We start from the raw sequence: 18,119 nt of genomic DNA on the forward strand, positions 1-18,119 counted from the left end.
CTTTTCACTGGGGACCCAGATTTAAAGAGTTAAACCAACAGCTGCAAAAAGACTTCCATGTCTTTTTACTTGAAAACTGTTCCAAGCTAAGAAATAAACTCTGTAAAGAAAAAGTGCCCAAGCACACAATTTGATTATAACCTTTACCAGAGCTCCAATCTACAGACTTTAAACGTGTCTCTTACAAAATGTTGGAGAAAGAATTCAGACTGTGACCATTTACAGGTCTTCTTTTCTCATCACTGAAGAGGAAAGAGTACCTCATTCCGAATTTCCTGGCTTAGATCTTCAGCCTGATCCAGTGGAAACCCCGACACAAGTTCTGTTGTAAGGACACGCTGACCACACAGCTCATCCACCACAGCAGGGACGTAAAAGAAGGGATGGTCCTTGAGCAGCTCCCTAAATGGCAACAAACTGATGAAACATCTCAAAACGCCTGCGCAATTTGAACAGCAAATATTAAAACATTTTACTCAAGACATTCACTCTGTTTTGCAGCCTTTTCTTTTGGCTTCAGATGCTTCCTATTCCCAAAAGTTACATTAACATTTATTTATTTATTTATTTATTGGATTTGTATGCCGCCCCTCTCCGTAGACCAAAAGTTACATTAACATAAAATTGCATTCACAATTTGCAGCATTAATGCTATCTTTCCTAATAATGCTTCCTAAAAGATGAAGATTGGGATCAGAGGATCTCACCTGAACTTCTTGGCACAAGCAGCTTCTCTCTTGTAATCACATTCCAGGGCCAATTCTCTCCTTAGAACTTCAATCAGGTGTTCAGGGAAAAGACCTAGATACAAAAGAAATGGGGAAAGAAGTATGTTTAAACTGGCATCTTGACTTATATCTACTGCGAGATTAAAGTCATCCTTGATATGGCATACATAGAGCATTGGTCACCATGTCCATAACTAGAGAAAACACCACCTAAAAAAAAGCTGGAAATAATTTTACACCATCCTTTCATTGCCAACATTAATGAAGGCTACAAAATAAAGGTATAAAATTGTGTTCAGTGTTCTTTTTTCTATTGGCAGTTTATGGCTGAGTAGAAAAAATCCACAAACTGCCAAGAGGACAAAGAATACTATATTACACAACAAGATAATCTTTCTCTCATCCTCTCCCTCTGTGGTCATTTTTCAGATACGTAACACAGAGGCAAAAGCCATAAACAGTACATCTTAATTTTTATGCTAAAATTGTCTTTTATATGTCTACCCATTTCATGGTGATTATTCTGGGCAATTAAAAAAAAGGTTAAAACAACAATAAAATAACAATTCACATAACCACCACAATTCAGTGTCAAGGATTCCCCCCCCCCCCCCAATTTACTACAACTAACTAGCAGGTTTTAAGTGTCTCACAGAAGTCTAACAGTGTGGGGCCCATCCAAATCTCTTTAGTCTGTTATACTGTAGTTAACAGTGGAAAAGACTTCCAAAAACATAGAGGCTTTCCCAATTGCACCGTCTGTTTTAGGAGTATCACTTAGAAGAGGAAAACAGATGAAGCTTCCCATCAACTCTTTCAACGCAAACCTCTGAAATCTAACATTCCCTCCCTCTTGAACAATTTTACCTTCTGGAAGAACATTGCTCATACTCAAGACAGTCATCAAATTGCTGACATCACTGTTAATGCTATGAGCCACTCCTGGATACTGCAAGACAGAAAATGACAATGATGAGCAAAGAATTGATTCTGAATGTTAATACCCTTTAAATTAGTGGTGGGAAATCTGTTATGAAGACACAACCCATCAGTCCCAGGTAGTAGTTAATAATAGAGAGAGATGTTTTTGAAAATATTTCTAAGGTCATTCCTGCTTTCTTGCCCACTTAAGGTATCTTAATTATGCATCTACATAACTTAAATATCATTCTTTACTTCTAAAGAATATAATAATACTTTTGGTTCAGCATAGAAAAAAGAACAGACGATCCTAAGAAGCTACTTGCTACCAACTCTGATCTTTGGCCAATCTATCTAGCTTGATAATATCAATACTGACTGCCAGCAGACTCACAAATGCAAGTCTTTCCCACTATTTTCTGGAGTGATATATAAAAGATAGTAAGATCTTTGCTTATAAATTATGTCTTGTACAGGTGGGGGGAATGGCTTTTCATATTTAGTTATCAATTAGCAATGGGTCAGTACAAAATCCTTTATACGGGCTCTTTATATTCAGAATTATCTCTTTTCCATTATGCAGTTATATAAATAAAAATGTTGTGTTTAGAAGTACAATTAATCTCAAAATGCTGAGATAGAAAATGCAGATACATTACTGTGCTGCCTCCTTTTTTTAAAGAGTGAAAAGCCACCTTCACATTTCAATATTTTTGCTCCAGATGGTTGACTGACACAAACAGTTTAAAGAACTGTTCAATTCCTCCTATCTTAATTTAGATTGCTAGATTAAAATCTAGCAATTTAATTGCTAGATTAATAGGGAAGTGAACACAAGAACAAGGGGACACAAAGTTAGTTGGGGGAAAGATCAAAAGCAACATGAGAAAAAATTATTTTACTGAAAGAGTACAAACTTCCAGCAGACGTGGTTGGTAAATCCACAGTAACTGAATTTAAACATGCCTAGGATAAACATATATCCATCGTAAAATATAAAATACAGGAAATAGTATAAGGGCAGACTAGATGGACCATGAGGTCTTTTTCTGCCATCAATCTTCTATGTTTCTTAAAAAAAATACTATTGAAATACAATTAGCAATGTAACCACTGATAGAAATGAACTCCAAGAAAATCAAGAATTATGCCAACTACAATGGCAGAAATCCCCATACACCGAATGCTTTGCTTAGTTATTCTCAGAATTAAGATACCAGATGCAAATTCAGATATTGTTTGATCAACAAGTATGGAAAGTTAATATACACTTGCAACTGTCGTAGCCAAAGAATAAATCTAAGATTATATCTCAATTGATCTCAAGCTGTGACAGCATGAGCCTGCAGTCTAAGCTGCCCAAAAAAGAATCTTATTTCCCCCTTACCTACTCTGATTTCACCATAAAAGGAAAAGGCAAATGCAGTCACTACTATGCTTAACTGGCAACAAATAATTATTGCCTTATATACAAAGAATGTCCAACCCAATTGCTTATTCTAATGTTAAGATTAAATATGGGACATTTTTTAACAGTGGTTTCATTTTTTATTAGTTTTAAATGAAAAAAAATCATCAAGTAGTACTTAGTTTCCTATCATTACCAGTACAAGTTTGTGTTATTTTTCTTTCAAATAAGACAGAAATGGTTTCCTATTAACTTCATCTGTAATGCTCATTTAATTTACTCCTTTGGGATTTTTGGCTTTTTTACTGGAGGTATATGGGTGCTTGTCTTTTTGAATTCTATTTCTAATATGAAATTTGTATGGCGCTTTTCCTAAATATCAGAAGGCTAAACAATGGCAGAGCTCAGGAACACTGGTAACCTCCAGCCAGTGGACGCATCAAAAAGCTAGAAGCATTATCACCAGCAACAGAATTATTGCCAAATATATTGTCAGAAAACACATTTGGGATAAACACTGGAGCTATCAGCCCCCACCTGGATTTTCATAGCAACTTCTTTGCCGTTCTTCAATCGAGCTAAGTGAACTTGTCCAATAGAAGCTGCAGCAAAAGGTCGCTCTTCAAAAGACTCCAATTTATCACGCCAGTTAGGGCCAAGATCATTGTTCAACGTTTTCTAGCAGCAAAATAAAAACAAAATAATTACAGTATCTAAATATAAATTAGGCCTTCTTATATACTATAAGGTATGGACTATTTTAAACAAACATCAACAATGTGTTTCAAAGGCAATTTACTTGCACAATATGCCCCACAGTTTCTTACAAAGTAGAGAGCGATTATTTTTTTTTAAAGATAGTAGGCTGAGCTTTTATGGCTCAATATAGCCAAGAACAGGAACTGTGTTTCACCTATTTGCCGAAGAATACCAGAATCTGATTAAGGAGACATTGTATACAGAGGTGGGCTGCTAAGGTAGAACAGTGACGTGTGCTTGCCGCCGTGGCTCTGAATGCTAGAGGGGTTCAGCACATTTCTGCTACAGCAGCTGTGCAAGTAGCATAATCGCGCCCGGAGACACATGTGCGCCCGTGTTTCAGCGTGCACGGAAGCAAAAAACCGTGCCGACACACGGGCACACCTGCATCTCTGCGCGTGATTCTGCTACCTGCACAGCTGCAGTAGCAGAATTGTGCTGGACTCCGCTAGCACTCAGAGCCACGGGGGCGAGTACACGTCACCGTTCCACCTTAGCAGCCCACTTCTGGTTGTATAAATGATAAGATCTGATTTCTATTTCCATTCCCAAGTTCTCACCTCCCATGTTCCTAAACCAGTGACTTACTATCATTTGCTTTAAAGGCATGAAGTCTGCACTCTGCCGAACGCGTTCAAAAATCTTTTGCAGTTGTGGGTTGATAAAAGCGTCATCTATCAAGAAGAATGGAAACAAAAACCCAAACAAGGCTCAGTCATACAGTGACAAAAACAAGCCCACAATTAGAAAACGCTTTACTTCCAATCTCCATTATTGGTCTCAAGTCACAGCCAAGCATTTTAACCTGTTCACTGTGTGATAGGAACATAATGTATAATGTACATTATGGTTTTCTTATCCTCAGCACAAATAATGCCACGGATGATCATGCGCATTCTATGAGTTAAATCAAAATACTAAGCAACAGTTAGGAAGCCATTTTGTTAATTATGGATGACTAATACAGTGTATATAACAAGATATATTTTTCACAATTTATACTCGTTATGCTAGTCATAGTGACAGGATCCTTACTTCTGAGCTATCCCTAGGTATTATTTTATTGCATTTTCCTCAAGCCGTTTGTGTGTCTTTCTGTGTGTGCCTGTGAGATAGGCTGAGCTGAGCAACGGGTTCAAATTCACCCAGTTGACTCTCACTCTCTTAAAGGAGACCTTCCTGTCTCATTTTTTTTTGTAGGTCAGCATCTTAACTATTACATCACATCTACTTACAGCTCAAAAGGTTCACAAACGTTTTGCTAAAGAAGATCAAATAAAATTTCTTGGAACAAAGACTGCAATTCAGACTCATGACCTTCTGGGGCAACACAGAAGGAAATGCAATCTGGTGATGTTAGGACATCCCTCAGAAGGGGTGTGGTCTATTTTAAAAAATAAAATTGTGGGAGGGATTAAGGATGGAAATAGGAGCGGACAGTCACCCATTCCCCGCCCTTAAGTAACCACGTTCCAGAAGTGGTCTCAATGTGCACAACTAAAATTCAAGCATTTTGGCACTTCCATGCAGGAAGACCACAAATCAAATAGTGAACATGCAGGCCAAAGAGCTGTGTGTTAAAGCAAAATTTGGGGTGCTAGATTTCACATATGCTATTTTTATAAGCATTCAAGACGTGAACTGTCCCACAATATTATTGTGTAATCTGCTCTTAAGAAACAAGCTTAAAATTCTCAGTACTGAAATCATTTATTCCAGAGCTGTCCCCACTAAATTGTATTAAAACAGCTAGGTTAAGCAGCTTATTCTCATGATAACAGCTGCTGCTTAATTCTCAATACAGTGGTACCTCTACTGAAGAAACTTAATTTGCTCCGTGACCAGGTTCTTAAATAGACAAGCTTGTAAGAAGAAGCAATTTTTCCCATAGGAATCAATGTAAAAGCAAATAATGCGTGCAATTGGGGAAAACACAGGGAGGGTGGAGAACCTGTTTCCTCCCAGGAGATTCCAAGAGGCCCCACGGAGGCTTCTCCCCACCTTTTCCGGCCCCGTTTCCTCCCAGGAGATTCCAAGTGGCCCCACAGAGGCTTCTCCCCACCTTTTCCGGCCCTGTTTCCTCCCAGGAGATTCCTAGAGGCCCCACAGAGGCTTCTCCCCACCTTTTCCGGCCCTGTTTCCTCCCAGGAGATTCCTTGGGGCCCCACAGAGGCTTCTCCTCTTCTTTTCCGGTTACAGTTTCGGAGGCTCGGGTTTGTAAGTGGAAAATGGTTCTTGAGAAGAGGCAAAAAAATCTTAAACACCCGGTTCTTATCTAGAAACGTTTGTAAGTAGAGGTGTTCTTAGGTAGAGGTACTACTGTATATCAATAGTCTCAATTCTCTCCCATTCCATCCAAAAAGCAGAATGTAAATCTTAACAATGTGACCGTGTATGTCTCTTTGTGGATGTATATGCCTTGCTTACAATATACTAACAGTTCTGCCAAGCCTTCGAGGACTCCTAGAGGAATCATTCCAAAGTGGCATAATGTTTAAATAATTGTACTTTCCATCTAGCAGAGGCACCCAAAATATACCTACAGCATGTGACGATGACAAAGGTCTCTACATTGCACATTTATAATTTATAAGAAGTGGTGGAAGGTTGTGAGGAAACCATTTTAAAAGACAGGAGACAGAACAGAGAGCAAATATAGCTGGGAACTCACCTGCTAGGGTTGGGAAATCAGGAAATCAGTTGAAAGTAAGATCACGCAAACAGAGTGAGCAATGAAGGAGAATAGATTAAGAAAATGAAGCAGAGCTACCACAAAGCATTATGCATTTCCTACCACAGCCCTCCCCAACTTGGTGGCTTCCAGATATGCTGAATTAAATATTATTTATAATACTTATATAATTATAATATAATAATAATATAATATAATGTAATACAGTGATCCCTCGAGTATCGCGAGGGTTACGTTCCAAGACCCCTCGCGATACTCGATTTTTCGCGATATAGTGGTGCGGAAGTAAAAACACCATCTGCGCATGCGCGCCCTTTTTCCATGGCCACGCATGCGCAGATGGTGGAGTTTGCGTGGGCGGCGGGAAAGACCCAGGGAAGGTTTCTTCGGCCGCCCAGCGGCTGATCTGCTCGGCAGCGCCGCAGCAGCGAGGAGCCGAAGATCGGGGTTTCCCCTTTGCGTGGGCAGCGGGGAAGACCCAGGGAAGGTTTCTTCGGCCGCCCAGCAGCTGATCTGCTCGGCAGCGCCGCAGCAGCGAGGAGCCGAAGATCGGGGTTTCCCTGCCGCCCACGCAAAGGGGAAACCCCGATCTTCGGCTCCTCGCTGCTGCCGCGCTGCCGAGCAGATCAGCTGCTGGGCGGCCGAAGAAACCTTCCCTGGGTCTTCCCCGCCGCCCACGCAAAGGGGAAACCCCGATCTTCGGCTCCTCGCTGCTGCCCGCCCGCCGCTCGCCCGCCGCCCGCGAGCAAGAGGGGGAGAGATAGAGAAAGAGAAAGAAGGAAAGAAAGAGATGAGAGAGGGAGGAAGAGAGTGTGAGAGAGGAAGAAGCAAGATAGAGAAAGAGAGAAAGAAAGATGAGAAAGGAAGAGAGTGACGTCATCGGGTGGGAAAAATCGCGATATAGCGTTTCGCGCAGATCGAGATCGCAAAAATCGAGGGATCACTGTAATAATATAATATAATACAGTATAATATAATATAATATAATAATATATTATAATAATATAATAATATATTATAATAATATAATAATATATTATTATAATATAATATAATATAATATAATATAATATAATATAATATAATATAATATAATATATGTGCTATTCTGGATAGGTGTTGGTGGCAATTCTTGTTAAACATATCTGGAGGACACTACGTTGGGTACATTTGTCCTGCATTATGTAGCATACTATTCAATCCAATTTCATAATTTTCCTATATATCAGACATGTCCTAGAAAGACTTTTTTTGCAACTACCTCCAAGCAATGTTGTACCCAGCTGAAGTAAACAGGAAAAATGAGCTCTCTTCTTGATATCCATCCTTTTATAAGCATAGATAATCCATAAAACTCAGATGGCTCTTTTTCCCCAGTGAGTTGTTATTAACCATATTAATCATAAAATAGTGTTAGCAGTTAGTTTTAGGGCATGAAACAACTACAAGCAGGCCGCAGCAACCCATTTATTTATTTACTGATTAATTAAATATATATGCTGCCCATCTCACCCAGAGGTGGTTCTAGGCAGCCTATAACCAATAAAGGTAAGAAAATAAAACATGAAAACAATATTTATACTAACATTGACTTAAAAATTAACAAATATTATTAGTGACAGTAGACTGAGATAAACATGTAATGTGGACAGCCCAATTGCCTGATTCTTTTCAAGGCAAGAAAAACAAAATTCGGCAATAGAGTGGCAAAATTTAGAGAAAGAATACAAATTGTACATCCACAGATTCTATTGATACTGCTTTTACTTAGGTTTTGCTTACCCCTTTGAAACCCTCCAGCAACATTTGAAATGCATTGGTAATAATAGAAAAATGGTTTAATTTTAAACAGGAAGGACTGGGCTGTCAGCTGTTTATCCTAGCTTCACAAATCTGATAACATTAATATTAACAATTCTACTTTTGCATGCTCTGGGTGTGCACAGCACAATTTGTACCTAAATTCCATTTTCTTTTACAACATACTCTGTTCTATATTTGTGCACACAAACCTGATGAACTGGATTGAAATGGCATAATTTAGGTAAATTTGTCAGATAAGTGAAACATTTTCTAGCCCAATTTCCAGAAAGAGAATCGTGTTAGACTATTATATCAACATGTTCCAGAAAGAGAATCGTTTTAGTCTATTATATCAACATGTTGGGATGTCTTAAAGGTTAACAAATAATCCCATTAGCAACCGGAGACAATCCTCTACATTAAAAAAAAATGTGGTATGGTGCAGAGGACTGTGAAGGATTGTGGATTCTTAACATAAACTTTCATTACTAACGCTTCACATCTGTGGGGCAAACAGTAGTAATTCTAGTAAAAGCTTATGTGGATATGTGTACCTACCTATCAAGCTGTGTCAAATAAATTATTAACAGGATCTTGCTAACAGACGTCTAATATAAGCAACTATACTTCAGATCGTGCAGAATGCAGCTGCGAGAGTAATCATGGGCTTTCCCAAATATGCCCATGTTACACCAACACTCTGCATTGGTTGCGGATCAGTTTCCAGTCACAATTCAAAATGTTGGTTATGACCTATAAAGCCCTTCATGGCACCGGACCAGATTATCTCAGGGACCGCCTTCTGCTGCATGAAATCCCAGCGACCAGTTAGGTCCCACAGAGTGGGCCTTCTCTGGGTTCCGTCAACTAAACAATGCCGTTTGGCAGGACCCAGGGGAAGAGCCTTCTCTGTGGCGGCCCCAGCCCTTTGGAACCAACTCCCCCCAGAGATTAGAATTGCCCCCACCCTCCTCGCCTTTCGTAAACTTCTTAAAACCCACCTCTGTCGTCAGGCATGGGGGAACTGAGATATTCTTTCCCCCTAGGCCTTTACAATTTACGCATGGTATGTCTGTATGTATGTTTGGTTTTTATAATAAGGGTTTTTTTAGTTATTTTAGTATTGGATTGGATTGTTACATGTTGTTTTTATCATTTTTGTTAGCCGCCCCGAGTCTACGGAGAGGGGCGGCATACAAATCCAATAAATAAATAAATATAGTGGAGAATTACAGGGATAAGATGTAATGGCGATTCTTTACATATTATTTAATCCTGAAGAGAACAAAGATTTAACTTGCCCAATATCCTGCTTCTCACAAACCAACTATCGGTATTTGGAAATACCCCAAACCTTTGTTGTCACTTGTTTCTAACAAAAGTTTGCCTTTGTCTGATACTGAAAGTATAACAGCTGCCTTGACCACTAAACCGCTCAATTCTCTTTATATTATCACTTTGAAAAATAAAATGTGTTTTCTTTTTCTTCTGGAATCTAAATTATTTTGCGGCTTTTTCATTTCTTTTTTTTTTTTTAAATGCAACTTCTTTTTAAATATGAAGTTGTGGCCATGTTACTTTAATCAGAAGATGAATGACCAATGACCAAGAGTTCATGTTTCTTAGAAGCTTGCATCAGGCTAGATATTTAGCAACACCTAGGTTAAATAGGAGAAGGATAATGGGCTAGTATGATATCAAAATTACAAACATTCTACTTCAATGTTGATATATTGACTGGATTCATACACTGTGCAAAGCCAAAACCAAAACCATGTTATGGCTTAGTATGTGATATAAATTCCGCAATTGTAGTTCCCAAACATGATTTATAACTTAGCACTATATGTAAACCTTACCTACTATAGCTTATTCAGAGTTCTTAGTCAAATAATCCACGTTTCAGTTTTGTGTAAGTACCCAGCTATTATAAGCAGACGTGGGATGCAATCCTACTGTCAATATCTATATGCTGTCTACAAACTCCAGTTCCAAATTTCCTGCTTAAAAGTCTGAGAAAGAATTTTAATCACATTCGAATTTGCAACCATATTTACCTAAATATTCTTACAAGTCCTTTCAGCAGTTGATAATCTGGTCCACTAAGCACAAGACAGGCTAAATGTGGATTAAATTGATCCAGCATACTTTTTGAAAAAATGAGGTTAATAACTACTTATCAAATCTAACAATGATCCAGGTATTATTTATTTATTTATTTATTTATTTATTTATTTATTTATTTATTTATTTATTTATTTATTTATTTATTTATTTATTTATTTATTTATTTATTTATTTATTTATTTATTTATTTATTTATTTATTGGATTTGTATGCCGCCCCTCTCCGCAGACTTGGGGTGGCTAAGAACAGCAGGTAATATACAATCTTAGAAAAATCAACCTCAAGTTGGTTCTAGGAGGGATGAAACTTCAACAAGACTTCAGCCTTTGAGATTTATTGAGAAAGGCATTTTTGTTATTTACCATCTTCTAAAACTACAAGTTACGTGCTCTCTGAGATAACAGTAGAGCAGCAAATACATTTAATAAATTATTATCAAGTATTGTTGAATGTGCTCACCTACCCTTGCTTTTTCCAATATGTGCTTCATCCCCGTAAACTTAAAGAGTGTTAAAAAGGAAGGGGGGGGGGGGGGGGAGAACCTTGATGGGTTATTATATTTACCTTGAATGCTAAGCATCTGTCCCAACTTCAATGCAGCACCTCGAACCTTGCACAGGGTACTCACAATTCTTTCAGCATTTGCTTCGGAGAGAAATGGGCTGGAATCCAAAACAGCCTTCTTTCCTGGTGAGTAAAAGATATTTAGAAAAATTAAAGAATGGGTGCTAATATGTGTAGTCTTCAACTTAGGACCCCAATGGACCCCAAAATTTATCTTGCTAAGTGAGAAATTGGTTAAGTAAGTTTTGCCCCATTTTATGACTTTTCTCACATTCGTTAAGTGAATCACTGCAATTCTTAAATTAGTAAAATGGTTGTTATCTCATTTCTCCGTTGACTTTGTTTATCAGGTCACAAAAAGGGGGGTCACATGACTCCGGGACACTGCAACCGTCATAAATGTGAGTCACTTGTCAAGCATCCAAATGTAAATCACAGGACCCTCGGGTGCTGCAATGGTCATAAGTGTTTAAAAAAATGGTCCAAAGTTACTTTTTTCATTGCCATTGAAACTTTGAACTATTTTTTTTAATGATTTGATTTGATTATTTGATTTGATTTGAATGCCGCCCAACTCCAAAGACTCTGGGCAGCTTACAATAAAAAATGAACTGTCGAGGATGATCTATATACAGATTTCCTTTGTACCAGCACCATTAATCCATTGTATAAACAACTCAATCTCAGAACTCCCTATTTTTTTAAAAAAAAAAAATGTGCTCACATTAATATCCTTAGGAGTTAAAGATAAAGCTGTTTACAGCATGGGAAAGTAACAACTCAAGCTAAATACAAACTCCTCCTCCCTACCTCCATCACCTTGAATTTATCTTTTCTGGTCACAAATGGATCTCCAGCAAGTAACATATTAAGGAGAAAGTTAATGATTAAGGAAGTCAAGAGTCCTTTTCTGAAATACTAAACAAATAGAAATGTGTATCCGTGTAATGTGAGACATGAGAAAACTCAAGCATAACAGTTCTACAAAATTGCCAAAAGCCAAAATGCACACTATAGTAGGATATATCACTTAAATCCTTTTTAAAACAAGCAGTTCTCAACTACATGTTAATCTGGGGAAGATGCTAATCTGGTTAAGGAAAAAATATTTGATGCTGTCAACAGCAGAAATTGAACAATCTACACAAAAATATAATGGGAGGGGAGCTAAAAAAAAATCTACCTTGCACAGGTTTTGTTGCATTTACATTTTGTTAAAAATGAGAAACATTCAAAAATATTTCCCTATTTATTTATTTATTTATATTTATTTATTTATTTATTTATTGGATTTATATGCTGCCCCTCTTCGAGGACTCATTTTTGAAAAAATCATTTTCAAAATTCATTAGGAAATTTTGAGAAACAAAGGAGGTAAAATTCTCCTCCCAACATAGCAGGAAAATGTAAATAACGAACCAAGTTATATCTAAAACCCCAACTGTGACTTGTCAAATGATCTGTTTTCACCAATATGTTATGGCACGGATCCCAACCCCCAGACTGCGGTTCACTACCAGGACGCAGCCTGTTCAGTGCCTACTGTTTGTGCAAATGGAGGTGCACACATGCACGCTTAGCCACCACTCACACACAACCAACCACCCCTTTCCCCCGCCGGTCCATAAATCCAGAATGGTTGGGGACCACTGTGCTACGGGACAGCAAACTTTATTTTTTACATGTACACAATAATCCTTACAAAAACTGAAGAGAAATATTTTCATTCCATTCAGATGACCAAGTTTGTATTTATTTCCCTAGGAAAGGATGGGAATGCCAGAATAAAATGCTAGCTATTAAACATTATTTGCCAATATGAAAATCCAAGATTATTTTTGGTAATATCTACAAATTAGAAAATTGTTTGTTTGTTTGTTTGTTTGATTGATTTGTATTCCGCCCCTCTCCGAAGGATTATCCCTGGTACAAAACCAGGTGGTCTAGAGGTTACAAGGCAGAAGCCCCAGGATCAAATCCCAGTAAGGGTATGGCTAGCTGATAAGGCCAGAACAAGGCCAAAATAGCGCTATCCTAGTCTCCCTTAATTTTAAATATTCAGCAAAAATATGTGATACATACATACATATAATTATAAAAGTACATAATTAAACGTTATAAACAGAAAATTAAAGTGAATGAAAAATAAAGCACAGACTGATTTATGGCTTTATATGCAGCCAAAACATTTGAAAATAATTTAGCTTATTAAGCTGAAATATGGTCAGCTAAATCATATGCAAGGCTACACAGGCTTCCACTGCCACTCCAGGACAAATTGAAAAGTCAACTAATTGAAATATTCTGCCAGTTCTTTAGGGGCTGTGATCAGAAGACCTATATTTTTAATTACCTATGCCTGTCCTGTGCCTACTATGGTTCTCAGCCATATTGAAAAAATCATTACTTAATAACTCCTGTATTGTATATTTTTTCTTCAATGATTTGTAGTATTTTCTCCTCCTAAAGTTCAAAAAGCAAATCAAAATTTTGAACAATCTTCCCCCCCCCCCCCCAAATCTCACTGTCTCTAATTATGCCCTTCAATATCAATAATTTTGGCCACTGACTTAGACGATGTCAACTTGGGGATATGATCACTGGATAATGGATCAGGTATTTTCTGCAGAATAGTTTGTGTGTCCTACGTGTCACTCCTTAGAGGTAAGGCAGGGTCATAAAGAATACCTTACTATTGCAGCAGCGGTGAAATCTACTTATCTTTCCTACTGGTTTGGAACTGTGTGCTTTGCATGCACGCACGAGCAAAGCAAGCATGCACTTCATTGCACACGGTCTTTCACCCTCTGAAGGCTTTGCCCATGTGCAGAGGGTTAAAAACATGAAAATGGCTACGTCCGGGCAGGTGGGCAGAGCCTCACGCTGCCACTGGTTTTCCAGTATGCTTGGACTGGGCGGAACCGGTAGCATTTCAACCCTGTATTACAGGGTATATATAACAACAGAACCTTGATAGTATTTTATATATTCACTCATACCAAATAGATTCAAGGAAGGAAAAAAATCTTCTGGTTTTTTCCCCCGTCCCTCCCTACCAAGGCTGAGCTGTTAGCCTAATGACTATTGAATACCTTCTTCAAAATATTATGTTCTCTTTCTGTGTGCATGTGTGCATGTCCCTGTGTGAATATACCAACATATGGAAAACACTCCTTACCTGTGCAAAGAAGCATGACTAAGGAGAAAACTAAACTATTTTTCTTGGCTAATGATATTCTCAGCTTCATATAGTAAAAAAACCCTGCATAATCTGGGACCAAATTCATCTATGCGATTTTTCTAAGTATTGTAAGGCAATATAATCCATCATATGATGTTTTTCATCAATTCATAAAAACTTCACAAACGTCTACATTCTCTGGCTCAATAACCATATATTTGTTTTTGCAATACTGAAAGTTAAACCATGTCCCTGAACTTTTAGTAAAGTTGACCTTCAAGTTCAATCATCCTCCAACACAAGAGGGCGTATCAAGATTGAATTTCATTTTATAGTCGTGGAAACACTGTCCTTTCACATAAAGTGGCTTGTATATCTCCCACCAAAAACACTACAATGGTTCTGGAAATGTAAGGTTAATCAAAAAGCTTTTTTAAACATTGTTTGTTTGGTAGTACAATAAGTCTCATCTGCAATTCATGCTTGAAATAAACATGTCCTTGCCCATACATACCGTACTTTATTTAAAATAATTTGGCTGTAATAGCAATTGAGCCAGAGAGTACATATACAGTACTTGCACAAACCTATGATCTGCAACTTTCCAGTAACCTGGCATTAGAGACAAGCCAATAAGTTGTAGTAAAAACTAATTAATGTTTTTCATCAAATATTTCTGGAGAAAATAGAGAAACCACCCAGACTGTTTACAGTCCATATTTCTGAATGTCTACATATTGTGCAGCAAAAGAAATAAAACTTCACTGAGCACTGAAACTGTTTTTGCAAACCGTTGCAAAACTAAAGTGCATGCTTGACTGGATCAATGATGATTTAAAATGGAGGGGAGACATTTATTTAAATAAAAATACACAAAACAAAATGACTCTTTACTTAAAAGATAAGTTCAATCAAAATTGGCATCCATTTACTAGTTACAACGCCATTTTAAACAGATGCTGAATCTGAATATGTGAAATATTATTTTCATCAAGATTACACACATGTATGTGTTCTTCCAATTAATTTGGTCTTTTCTAAAATACATTCATTAGAATAGGGCCTAGGCAGTTGTTTATTTAATATTACATTATTTGGATATTTGTTTGCTGTCATTTTTTTTTTCTGTGCCTCTTCTGTGTGGCAAAATTCTTAATAAGTGAACTTCTGTGCTATAAGCAAGAGAATCCAGAATTTTATCACTCGACTTTCCAATTCGCTGCCCACAAGGCACTACAGTGTTCCCTCGATTTTCGTGGGTTCAAACTTCGCGGATAGCCTATACCATGGTTTTTCAAAAAATATTAATTAAAAAATACTTCAGGGGTTTTTTTTATACCACAGTTTTTCCTGCCCGATGACATCATACATCATCGCTAAACTAATAATTTTTGCAAATAAATAACAAAAAAAATTTATTGTTAATAAATAATTATTTTATAAATACAGTAATACCTCATGATACGAACTTAATTGGTGCAAGGAGGAGGTTCGTATGACGAAAGGTTCGTAAGACGAAACATTGTTTCCCATAGGAAACAATGTAAAGTCAATTAATCTGTGCAACCAAAAAAACCCCCGCAAAAAAACAGCTTTCGGCGACTGCTGGGAAGCCGCGCGGCTGTTTTAAAAGGTGACAGCCGGCCTGGGGGGCTTCCCAGCACCCCCCCGAACCCGGGTTCGGGGTTCGGGGGGGTGCTGGGAAGCCCCCCAGGCCGGCTGCGACCTTTTAAAACAGCCGCGCCGCTTCCCAGCTGTCTCCCGAAGCCGAACGCGGAAGTTCGGCTTTGGCGTTCGGCTTCAGGAGACAGCTGGGAAGCGGCGCGGCTGTTTTAAAAGGTCGCAGCCGGCCTGGGGTGCTTCCCAGCAACCTCCCGAACCGAACCCGGGGTTCAGAAAAATTTTGCCTCTTCTTACGAACTTTGTTCGAGTTACGAACCGGCGTTCGGGAGGCTTCTGGGAAGCCCCGCCGCCCGGCTGTCACCTTTTAAAACAGCCGCGCGGCTTCCCAGCAGTCTCCGAACGCCGGTTCGTAACTCAAAAAACGTTCGTAAGAAGAGGCAAAATTTTTCTGAACCCCGGGTTCGTATCACGAGTTGTTCGTAAGACGAGGGGTTCGTATCTTGAGATACCACTGTATCAGGATCACTAAGTGTCTTATTCAATGGTGAGTACCAGTAATAATGGTGAGTAAATGGTTGTTAAGGGAATGGGAAATGGTAATTTAGAGGTTTAAAGTGTTAAGGGAAGGCTTGTAATACTGTTCATAGCCAAAAATGATGTATTTACTTCTGCACCTCTACTTCGTGGAAATTCGACTTTCGCGGGCGGTCTCAGAACGTATCCCCCGCAAAAATCGAGGGAACACTGTATTTGAAAACCAAAATTCCTTAAAAAGGGGGGAGGGAGACCACCAGGTTAAGGAAGGCCGTAACCGAAAGCAAACATATGGCCTTCTCTGAAGCAAATTCTGCACTTTTTTTAGTATATAATTTCAGTAAAAGTTACGCTACAAATGGATTTTCTCATTTGAAGACCGCTTTGTGGCTCTTTAACTACATACTGAGGAAAAGGTTATTAAGGAATTCAAATGGGGGGAAAACATATCCATTATTTTAGCCACAGTCCTGAATCTTCAATGCCTTGACCTACTACAAACACAAAATAAGCCTGCTGCTTTTGTTGACAAGGTGACTTCAACCCCTTGGGGGGGGGTGAGGAGGGAATCATACAGCTCTAATTGCAGGCTCTCTGGAATGAATGACAGGACAGGTGGAAAATCCAGCTGGGAATACCAAAAAAAAAAAAAAAGAGAGAGAGAGATAAATGGAAAATGCGTATTATTTCAATAGTGCAGAGCCAAGTAGGCACAGGGCTCAAAATGGACCCTCTGATATATTTCATTATGTTGTGTTATGGAAACTTAAGGCTATGCATGACAATAGCAAAAAAAATTGCCAGCTAGAAAGCTGCACAAAAATGTCTAAGGCTCTTCTATATTAAGACTCTTCAAATTAGTAGAAAACAAAAGCTCTTCTTAACAATTAATTTGTCTTTTTACTTAAACTCGGGGGGGGATTAATCCTGCCCCTGTTTTTCCAACTTTATACTGGTTAGCAGCCACAAGTTTAACTTCTTATAATCGGTTTTGTTCTGCCTGCATTCAGATCCGGGAGTGCCCAGTTAAACAAAGTACTGTTTGAAAACAGGAAAATGTAAATAGAACGATTACACAACCAACGTCCTGGGAAAGATCTACTGAAACCAGACTGCAGCAAAGAAATGCTTTCAAGGAGTCTGCCAATGGTGTGAATGCACTCACACCGAATGTCTCATCTTTCTATCCATGCAGTTTACAGTACAGCATAATCTGTATTTATGAATTTGTCTTTTTTTTCCAACCATTTTCAGATAGACCACATGTAATCTTGCACTATTTACTGTTTTATTTATCTAGAGTAAATGTGCACAGAAGTGTACATGTAATATGCTTGTTTGCTCCTCAAGACTCTTTCAGATACAATGGTAGTAATAAATACTCTTTACTTTGCCCTTAATTTATAATTATTGCCCCAGAAGTCGTACTGTACAAGTTACAAACTCAGCATTTACATAAAAGTTGACATCCGTTGTCAAGTCTTTAATGCCATTTTATTGCTATTAAATGCAGTATGCTTGTTTGATAATTATATAGCATACTGGAAGCACACGAGGAAATACATTTGAAAGCTATTTATATAAAGCCTTTCCTGATCCACTGACTAATTGTTCTCACTGTCTGGAAATTTCTCGTTAGTTCCAGGTTGGATCTCCCTCTGACAGATTCCACCCATTGCTTCTTAGCCTGCCTTCAGGTTCTTTGGAGAATAAATCGAAACCCTATTCCCACCCACCCCCAAATCTTTCCTGTCACAGACTTTCAAGTATTAAAAGACA

The 18,119-nt window shown here is 38.3% G+C and overlaps 1 protein-coding gene across 2 annotated transcripts in view; it reads right to left on the reverse strand.

The window, feature by feature from the left end:
- Nucleotides 1–18,119, reverse strand: part of COQ8A (coenzyme Q8A) — a 64,817-nt gene that overhangs the window by 10,914 nt on the left and 35,784 nt on the right. For both annotated transcript variants that reach the window (XM_070734333.1, XM_070734334.1), the window contains exons 6-11: nucleotides 11,003–11,125; nucleotides 4,405–4,490; nucleotides 3,595–3,735; nucleotides 1,596–1,677; nucleotides 708–801; nucleotides 261–402 (exon numbers count right to left, since the gene is read on the reverse strand). In XM_070734333.1, the coding sequence (XP_070590434.1) occupies nucleotides 261–402; nucleotides 708–801; nucleotides 1,596–1,677; nucleotides 3,595–3,735; nucleotides 4,405–4,490; nucleotides 11,003–11,125 (668 nt within the window). The remainder of the gene's footprint in view (nucleotides 1–260; nucleotides 403–707; nucleotides 802–1,595; nucleotides 1,678–3,594; nucleotides 3,736–4,404; nucleotides 4,491–11,002; nucleotides 11,126–18,119) is intronic.

Source organism: Erythrolamprus reginae, chromosome 1 (assembly GCF_031021105.1).
Source record: "Erythrolamprus reginae isolate rEryReg1 chromosome 1, rEryReg1.hap1, whole genome shotgun sequence".
NCBI lineage: Eukaryota > Metazoa > Chordata > Lepidosauria > Squamata > Dipsadidae > Erythrolamprus > Erythrolamprus reginae.